The sequence below is a fragment of the Myotis davidii genome, unplaced genomic scaffold (assembly GCF_000327345.1).
Source record: "Myotis davidii unplaced genomic scaffold, ASM32734v1 scaffold223, whole genome shotgun sequence".
Taxonomy (NCBI): domain Eukaryota; kingdom Metazoa; phylum Chordata; class Mammalia; order Chiroptera; family Vespertilionidae; genus Myotis; species Myotis davidii.
In genome coordinates this window covers 3,709,096-3,719,205 of record NW_006294609.1, presented here as the reverse complement: position 1 = coordinate 3,719,205, position 10,110 = coordinate 3,709,096, and the positions used below count along the sequence as shown (strand labels likewise).

Genomic DNA, 10,110 nt, shown 5'->3' with positions numbered 1-10,110 from the left:
GTAATACCTTAACTAATAAAAAATAAAATAAAACATTTCAACAGAAAAAAAAAAAAATAGTGTTACCTCCTGGTCCTTTTCTCGTTTTAGTCTCATAACAAACCCAGCAGGTGTTGAGGCTGGGAAAGATAGGAAGTCATCATACCAGAGCCAGCCAAGGCAGCAGTCAAGGGCATCAGGCAGTTAAGGGCCTTGATGTGATCTGAGCTGTCACCAGTAATAAAACCGTTCAGCTTTGACCCATACAGAGAATGGAAGAAAGTGAAAATCAGTGTTTCCATATTCTTCTGGCTTTGTAAACATTGTCACTCTGGGAAAAGTTAGCCTTTTCTCATGCTTTTATCGCTAACCACTGTAACTCTAAGTTTTTAAATCTTTTTTAAAAAATATATTTTATTGCCAAAACCGGTGCGGGCACATCCCCACTGCGGGGCGTGCAGAAGGCAGCCGATCGATGTTTCTCTCTCATCGATGTTGCTAACTCTCTGTCTCTCTCCCTTCCTCTCTGTAAAAAATCAATAAAATATATTTTTAAAAAAAAATATATATATATTTTATTGATCTTTCACAGAGAGGAAGGGAGAGGGAGAGAGAGCTAGAAACTTCGATGAGAGAGAAACATCAATTCAGCTGCCTCCCGTACACTCCCCACTGGGGACATGCCCGCAACCAAGGTCCATGCCCTTGACCGGAATCGAACCCGGGACCCTTCAGTCCACCGGCCGACGCTCTATCCATTGAGCCAAACCGGTTAGGGCAGTTTTTAAACCTTTTAAGCAATATTTTCCTCACCTGTAAATTGGGAGAACAAAAGGCCCTGTTTTATAGGGTTATGGTGAAAATTAACTGAGACCAGGAGTACAGAATCCTTAGTACCAGGCCTCATCTGTGGGGTTCAGTAAAGTCCTGGTGCTTACTGTAGTGGTACTATACTCTGTGGTGACAGGGTGGTGGGCAGAAATGACAGTCCCTGGCCTCTGGGACTTCTATTCTAGTGGAGGAAGGTAGATAGTACAGAGAAAGAAAAAGATAATATACAGACAGGGTGGGGCAAAAGTAGGTTTATAGTTATGAGTACGTGAAACAGTTTATTCTTGTATTATTTAATTTATTATTATTATTATTATTATTATTATTATTATTTTGTTGTTGTTAATCCTCACCCAAGGATATTTTTCCATTGATTTTTAGGGAGAGTAGAGAGAGAAGGACAGAGAGAAACATCGATGTGAGAGAAACACATCGATTGGTTGCCTCCTGCACAAGTCCTGACCAGGGCCCAGGCTGGGAAGGACCCTGCAACCAAAGTATGTCCCTTGACTGGAATTGAACCCAGGACCCTTTAGTCCGCAGGCTGACACTCTATCCACTGAGCCAAACCAGCTAGGGCTTGTATTATTTTGCATACGAACAGCTGTAAATCTACTTTTGCCCCACCCTGTAATGTTTGTGGTAAATAAGAAGCAGGGTAAAGGGATAGGGAATAGAGAAGGCTGCTGTTTTAGAAAGATTGGTCAGGGAAGGCCTCTCACTGAGGTAACATTGAAGCAGAGGCCTATTATTATTATTATTATTTTGCCTATTATTATTTATACTGAAACCATTCTGTATCTTAGGATGTTAGAGCTAAAATGGACCTCGTTTCCCATTCCATTTTACTGATGAAGTTGAAGTAGCAAGGGTAAGGGATTGGCTCAAGATTATACAGCTAAATAAGAATCTTCATAATGATACAAAATTCTAAAGGTATTTTCAGTAGGGAAACTGGCAGCTCTTGGAGAGCAAACTGGTGTTGGCCAGGAGCGCATTTATAAGCAAGGGAAAAAAATACTATTTTTTTCAATCCTCACCGAGGATATTTTTCCATTGATTTTTAGAGAGAGTGGAAGAGAGAGGGAAAGACAGAGAGAAACATTGATCTGAGAGAAACACATCGATTGGTTACCTCCTGCACATGCTCTGACCAGGGCCTGGGCCTGGGAGGAACCTGCAACCGAGGTATGAAGTACGTGCCCTTTACTGGAATTGAACCCGGGACCCTTCGGTTCGCAGGCCAACGCACTTAATCCACTGAGCCAAACCGGCTAGGGCAGCAAGGAAATTTTTGAGGTCATCCCTAAAGTGCTATAAAAATTTGCCCGTTCATTCTCATCCTATTTTAGCAAAAATACGTTAAGAATTTCAAATGGGGGAAAAGGCAGAAATAAAAACCCAAACCTCAGGGCCCAAGGCCACCTATCAAAAACTTTCTGATTCACATTGTATGCAGGCAGCACTGGTGGGCTCATTCATTTTAGTCAGGGTGCAATGTTGATTGTCTTCTCTAACTGGAATAAAATGTAAATGGTGGCCCTAACCGGTTTGGCTCAGTGGATAGAGTGTTGGCCTGTGGACTGAAAGGTCACAGGTTCGATTCTGGTCAAGGGCATGTACCTTGTTTGCAGGCACATCCCCAGTAGGGGGTGTGCGGGAGGCAGCTGATCGATGTTTCTCTCTCATCAGTGTTTCTAACTCTCTATCCCTCTCCCTTCCTCTCTGTAAAAAATCAATAAAATATATTTTTAAAAAAAAGTAAATGGTAGAAACTGATTGGATGTTACTGTCTTAAAAAGTGCTATTTGTAAGTATACTTGAGTACAAAAATCATGTGAGACATTATGGTAAAAATAACTCCCTCATCCTTCATCTTAGAATTCAAATTATGAGAGTATACAACAGACGGCAAGAAGCATTGCTGAGCAAGCTCATGAGCTGGCCTATGACCCAAATTATATGTCACCTTTTGCACAGTTTGCATGTGACAACGGACTGAATGTGAGAGGTAAGCATTCTTTAGGAAGGTCATAGGGACAAGTAAGATGGGAACATTCTAAGCTGTGGGGTGAGGTAAACAAGAGCACTTGGGTGGGACTGTTGAGATGTCTTGTCTTAGCTGTGAGCGGTGGCTTTGAGCTAGGTCATTAGGCCTTAACACTGGAAGACAAGAGCAAGTGCATGTCATCATGTCTTCCTCACAGAGGACGCCCTTCAGAGCTGAACTTCATAGGCTACAGAGGCAGGTGGAATCTGAAGCCCTTTATTGCCACCACTGCACTGCTTGAACCTCAGCCCAAGAGGCCTCCAAACTCTGCCTGGAAGGACTGGACATTCCCAACAGTGTAACATTCTGCCCTTCATGGGTCTGACATTTCACTTCTCCCTTCCTCTGGCTTTGTGGGACTCGTTGACAGTATTTGCCTGCCAAATTGCCACAGCAGGTTCTGAAGAGGGAAGTAATGTTAACCTGTCCTTGCTTGAAGAACCCTTCTATCTACTAAGTGATATGTAACTTTGGGAGCAGGCCAGTAGCTCAGTCTTGGAGCTGGGATGATGTGTTGGTGGTAACATATCAGAACTAGTACAGTTGGTCAGTTTCTTGCTAGTATAATATTATGACATGTAAAGCATTTCTTAGCCTTCCAGGAAATATTAAAATAGGAAAAAGCACATGCCATAGCTGTTTGGCAGATTAGAATACAAGATTGTTCCTAATTTCAAAACAGTGGGTATGTTTGTCCAAATTAGGATTGTGGATAGAAACATGTAACTTTCTTGTCAGGCAGAATTTATCTTTTCTGTTTTTTTGTGTGTGTGTGTTTTTTTTTTGTTTTGTTTTGTTGTTGTTGTTTTTTTATCAAGCAACCTACATGGCTGCTGCTTCAGGCAGAATTTATCTTAACCAGATTTTCTTTATTGTGATTGCTGTAAACAGGAGGTAGTGGCCATTTTATCAAAACTGCTGTTTTAAAGAGCATGGAAGGATTTTTTAAGCGTCAGTTAAGTTACATGTAATTTCTTGGTTTTTTCATTCTTCTCTTTTATTAAAAAATATATATTTTTATTGATTTCAGAGAGGAAGGAAGAGGGAGAGAGAGATAGAAACATCAATGATGAGAGAGAATCATGAACCGGCTGTCTCCTGCATGCCCCACCACTGGGGATCGAGCCCTCAATCCGGGCATGTGCCCTGACCAAGAATCGAACTGTGACCTCCTGGTTCAGAGGATGACGCTCAACCACTGAGCCACACCGGCTGGGCTTTATTTCTCTTTATCAAATATTTTTTTCTTTCCTCTACTAAAATATATTGACAAATCAAACCTTCATGAATTGCAAGCATTTGTCTCCTAGAACTTTCTTAGGCTTACAGTTTTGATTGACTTTTCTTTTTAAGATACATGACCACATTTTCATTTTTGTTTTAGGTGGAAAGCCAGATGACATCACCGTCCTTCTTTCCATAGTGGCTGAGTATACAGACTGACACACCTAGGTGTCAATTTCTGCCTTTCCTTCCATCATCCCAAATTTTCCCCAGCCGTGTGTACTGATCCTGCTGGCAGGACCACGTTTCTTTGCCACTGATCTCAATGGCCAGTGATGTAAGCCTTTTTGCCTGTCTTTTTGAGACCCCATTGAGATCTTTGTTAAGAACCACTACTGTCGTTCACTAGCTCATATCTGCCAGCAACTTTGAAGAGAATCAAGATTTGAAGATTGGCCTTCACTTCTCATTGTCCTTTCCATGATGGGATGGGAGGTTTTCAAAGCTAAAATGGCTATTACTTTTCAAAAATGCTTGAAGTATTGAAGAAAATGAGTAATGTTGGTAAAGTGAATTCAAAATTACAGTGTGTAAAAGTCTAACACAAATTCTATGTTATGGTACATCTCCTAGAAACATATATTATTCATCAACAGAAATGTAGAAATGTTACACGTGTACTATACAGTCTTTGTTATGATGATTGGGTGTGGCTTTGTGTTTTCATTATAAACTCCTATTTTTCAGGGGCTTATAATTCTGCTCTAAAACATTGCTCTGAATTATGAAATCTTGATCCAGGAGCTTTTTTTCTTACAAATTGGAAGAAAATTTCAGTTTAATTCTATGGATGCAAACGTTTCATGTTTTTAAAAGATGCTTAATTGTGATCCTGTGATCAAAGTTTTGGCAGTTTATTGATTCATCCAAGTTACAGGCTGGTGGCCTGAACTGCAGGAGGAGTAGGGAGACTCTTTACCAAAATTTTAATGGGAATGTTACTCAAGATTTTAGAACTCCTCAAAGCCAAGGAATTTAATGTTATGGCTGAAATCCTCCCAGCTGTCTGACATGATGCCCCTGTGTGGGAGCTCTAGGCCCATCGGCCTAATGGGTTGAGAATGGACAGCTGTTAATTTGGATTTTGGGGGTCATGCTACTCATAGTCTCACTCAGACCCTTTAGTAGCCTTGCTTTCTATAGAGCAGTGGTTCTCAACCTTCCTAACTGCGTGACCCTTTAATACAGTTCCTCATGTTGTGGTGACCCCCCCCCCGACCATAAAATTATTTTTGTTGCTACTTCATAACTGTAATTTTGCTACTGTTATGAATCGTAATGTAAATATCTGATATGCTATATGTGTTTTTCCGATGGTCGCAACCCACAGGTTGAGAACCGCTGCTATAGAGCATGCACCAAATTCAGGGGGTCCATGTGGAAGGAGCACTGTGGGCAGTAGCAGCAGTACAAGAGTCCATGAGGAAAACTATTGATGATCTGACATTTGCATTTGCCCTACACAGAAATTTAGGGGTTTCTGAATCAAGCTTAATGTTTACAGTTTCCAAATAGCCATCTTGCAGTGTATAGTTTCCTTATAAAACTATCCCACATTCAGTTTTCCCATTATCTGCAAGTTCAAACTTATTTTTAAGGTTTGTGTATAAGTCAACTGCTGTAAAGATATATATTTTTGGGTCAGTCTTTTTTCTTCATTAACTTGGTGGTAGAAAAATATAGTTAGCAATCCTTAAATTAAAGCCATGTTTTATATATAAGTCAGGTAACATTGGTGTATAGATGAGAATGCAATTAAACCTGATGAGAATCTACTTGAGGAGAATATAGAAAGTCTCTTTCTCTAAAGGAGATACATACTCCCTGGTTTATTGCATTAAAATTTATGTTTGAGGTTACCTCAACTTGTTTTAAAAGATTTTGTTTTTGTGAATTTGTACTGTATATTTGAGTAACTGTCAAGCTTTTGTTTTATTTAAAATTGTTTAACATGTACCATGTACATGTCATTACTATATTTCAATGCATCATGCTTGTAACAGGCATTTCATTTATAATAAGAATGAGTTATTCATTTGTAAGCCGTTCAGTAATTTATCTACTATTCCTAAATTGGCATAATGTTAGATATCTATTTTGAATCACCTTTAATTACATGTCAGAATGCCTTAACTACCCTAACTTGACAAAACAGTTCTTTGGTAGATGAGATGGGGGTGGAGGGAGACTGTTTAAGTAATGAGAACCCATTGTGCTGTGATAAAACACAGAAGCCAGAGTGGCAAGTGGCAGGGTATTTATTTTGCACAAACTATTTGCAGTCTCTGTGTATTTTAAAAAGTAAAGAAAGTTGCATCCAGAAGGGTTTTGTTGAAAGAAGTACATTTATACTTGGGCTGATGACATTAGTTCTTTTATTGGATTTCTAATTATTTCTGGTCAGAGGTACATAGCCTATGATCTGGATATATTTTGCATTAATTTTCCAATGCCTAGACTTGATTCCTGGTAGAGCAGTGCTGATTAAGTCACTGGCTTTGCTCTCATTTAACCCATCAAACACAATCTTTGTAAAGTTAGATTGGTGGTATTTTAATACAACTTACTTTATCAGCTTATCTTTTTTGAGAAATTATTGTTAGAAATTTACAGTATGTTTGTTCCAGTGATGTTGAATTTAATGGGACAAGAATCAAGTTTCACCGTGGAACTAACTTTTGGACCTGGACTGTAAATTTAGTAATACAAAATATTTTCTCTTTTCCCTGTCCTTTTTGTGTTATGCACTTAATTTTTTGGCTGCCAGTGGTCAGTTGGAGTGCTGCTTATCAAGTAACTCTCCTTCCACTCTCGGTGGTTAGAGGCTGTTGGACCCATGCTGGAATTTTCCAGTCACAGGACCCAAGTCTCTGTGGGGTATGACTGAAATATGCCACTTGGTGGGTCTGATTCTGAACTTGATGTGTGTGTTAATTGTATTTTAAATCAAGCAGTATAAAAAAGACACACACACACACATTTGCCTCATGTAATGGACTTTTATAACAAAAGAGAATTTGGATTTCTAATTTACAAAAGGCAAATTATCTCTCTCTGGATGCACCAAAGACCAGTAAAGTTTATAGCTTTTCCATCTATATTTATAAAGCAATACTGTATTATAAAAAATCAATATTTTTATCACATGCTTGAAATTTTTATTTTGTTCTGTTTTAAAATGTGCACTCTAAACATATCAGAACCTTATTTCTTCCTGTGAACTTAAGCTGCCTGCGCACAAAAAATATTTACCGAACGAATATGCAGTAGAGCCCTAGGCTCTTAAAAAGTGAAAGAAGGAATGAAGGGGAAAATTATTTGTCCTAAATTACTGTACTGGCTTGACATGGTCGATGGGTACTAAATCACAAAAGAATCCATTCCAGGTGTGTATGTCTGGGGGTTGGGCTGTATCTAGATTAGCAACTAGATTTCAAGCTTTGCATGATGGGAGTGTCTCTCCTATCAGCTACATTTGTTTTTTGGATAGAACAGTAGCCTTCAGTACCACCTTCAGTACCACCATCCTACCACATCAAGTAACAAGGCAGGAATTGTGGGAATTTACTGAGTCCGTTTTTGAGAGTTTTGGAGATTGTAAACAAGATTGACTAGAACTATAAGTGTTTGTACTTTGGAATAAATTCTTGGTTCCTTGTCACCTTATACCAGCTATCTTTGGTAGAAGCTACAGCATCAAATTTCCCTGGAAACAATCACATTTTTGCATTTAACAAATTTTACAATATCAAACAAAAAAACGAAATCTGCTTATAAAACTGAAAATATGAAACAAAACATTTGAATTTTATTCATTAAAAAATATTTGTAAAATTGAACTTCTCAACTAAAAATTGGCAGTGTCAATGTCAAAATTTTAACGGTTAGCAGGTAGTTTGTGGCAAAGATGGCTAAAAAATGAAGCAAGTTTGAATTTATATATACTAATGAGCTGCTTTTTTCTGTTGAGACTATCATTATTTGTCTTACCCAAAAGGCAATGACCTGAATTGGATGTCTGAAATATAACTTATGCAGGAATAGTTCTGTAAATACATTTAAATAAACTGTAAAGATATTTAATAAATATAGTATTTATACTAATCTGTGTACTCCTCTTAATTGAAATAGTAACTAAATAAGACACCAACCCTGACACTAAGTTTGTTGGTCTCTTTCAAGTCCTCATTTCCAACCCTCTTAGTCAGCCTAGCAGTGACTCCGTACTTTGTAGCTATTATTTTTGTCTTTTACTAGTTCTCTGCGTTAGCTCTTTTTCACCAGCTGGTTTACTACATCAGTTTATCTTCCTCAAAAATTCATCAAAATGGACTGATAATTCAATGTAAAATACACATGGTTTCCTAGCTGAGAAGGCTTTTGCATCTTCTACATGATATGAAGTGAAAACACAGAAAAATCTGGTGTTGTTTAAATTTAGCATTCTGTATCTAAAATCCAAATTAAATACAGTTTAACAGAATAACTGTCTTTTACAGATTAGTGCAGCATCCAGGCAATTACTGATGATGATGTCTCCAGGACCAAACCCCTCCTGCCCATTTCCAAGAGTGAGCCAAAAACTTCATCCTCTGCAAGGAGATCTATAGTTGCCCACGTATCATGTGAAATTCAATGTTAGTCACTGGTGTAAGCATGAGATACATAAATCTTTAGCCTACATGTGAAAGAATTGCTTGAAATTATGTGGGTATTGTCAGTTTCCACAAAAAGCCCATTTTCATTCACTGAGGAACATTTTGGATGAACCTGGGTTTTTATTAGGTTATTGTGGGTAGCTCTGACTCATTTCTGAGCTACAAGAGCCAAATTCATTCTGGTTTTAGTTAGAAGTCTGTTCACAGTTCTAAAGTTGACTGATCCACTCAGCCACCTTTGTTTATGAATTCCTCACAAAATCTGAAGTACAATTGCATACCAGTTAACATTTCTTTGGGATTTGGTGGTTTCACAAAGACTTAACAATAAGATGTTACAGAAGTCTAGTTTGTCAGGTTATAATTGACTTTTAAACAGGTTTGGGGGAGGGAGAGGCTTACATCATCAGATATTACATAAGAATGCTTTTGTGCCAGATATTTTAGTCTGTGCAGGTAACAAGATTATTCTTAAAGGGGCAAAGAACAGAGACGCTCATTTTCCACCTCATTCCACTCCAAATCCAGGCTTTTTTGACAGTGGAGGTAAGTGCTCTATGTCAGATATACAGAAATAACTTTTTGGCATCACTTCCATTAAATTCTTTTTTGCCTTACACTACAGAAAATTGCATCTGAAAATCAGGATAATTTAAAGCTATCACAAATAAGATTTTACAATATATAAAAAGTCTCCAAAGTGAGGGAGGTAGCTATGTACCAGGTGTATCAGTTAATACAGCGGATTTTGTAATCAAAGAAAACACGATTAACTTCAAGAGAAACATCAAAAGTGCTTTATTCAAAGTAATATCCATCGCTAGCTACACATTTCCCCCATCTTTCAGGTAATTTGTGGATACCGTCCCAATAGAACTTTTCTTATTTTCAGGCAAACCATTCAGAGACCCAATTTTCCACTTCTTCGTAGGTTTTGAAGTGCTGCTCAGAAAGTGCGTGTGCCATTGATCGGAACAAATGGTAATCTGAAGGAGCAAAGTCTGGTGAATACAGCGGGTGGGTTAATACTTCCAAGGCAAGATATTTTAACATGTCTTTAACTGGTTTTGAAGTGCGTGCTGGTGCATTACCATGAAGCAAAATTACTTTGCCGTGTCTTCTGGCATATTCTGGTCGTTTCACGATCAAAGTGTGGTTCAAATTGATTATTTGTTGTCGGTAGCGATCAGTATTAATAGTTTCACCTGGTTTTAGAAGCTCATAATACACCACACCTTCCTGATCCCACCAAACTCAGAGCATTGTCTTCTTTCCGAAGCGATTTGGCCTTGCAGTCGATGATGAGGG

The 10,110-nt window shown here is 38.4% G+C and overlaps 2 protein-coding genes across 2 annotated transcripts in view; one reads left to right on the top strand and one right to left on the bottom strand.

The window, feature by feature from the left end:
• PPTC7 (PTC7 protein phosphatase homolog) overlaps positions 1–4,880 on the top strand; it is a 42,186-nt gene extending 37,306 nt beyond the window's left edge. Inside the window, exons 5-6 of the mRNA XM_015567348.1 lie at positions 2,692–2,821; positions 4,245–4,880. Of these exons, the coding sequence (XP_015422834.1) occupies positions 2,692–2,821; positions 4,245–4,303 (189 nt within the window). The 3' untranslated portion in view covers positions 4,304–4,880. The remainder of the gene's footprint in view (positions 1–2,691; positions 2,822–4,244) is intronic.
• A 3,968-nt stretch (positions 4,881–8,848) lies between these two features.
• RAD9B (RAD9 checkpoint clamp component B) overlaps positions 8,849–10,110 on the bottom strand; it is a 21,521-nt gene continuing 20,259 nt past the window's right edge. The window contains exon 11 of the mRNA XM_015567269.1: positions 8,849–9,421. Within this exon, the coding sequence (XP_015422755.1) occupies positions 9,311–9,421 (111 nt within the window). The 3' untranslated portion in view covers positions 8,849–9,310. The remainder of the gene's footprint in view (positions 9,422–10,110) is intronic.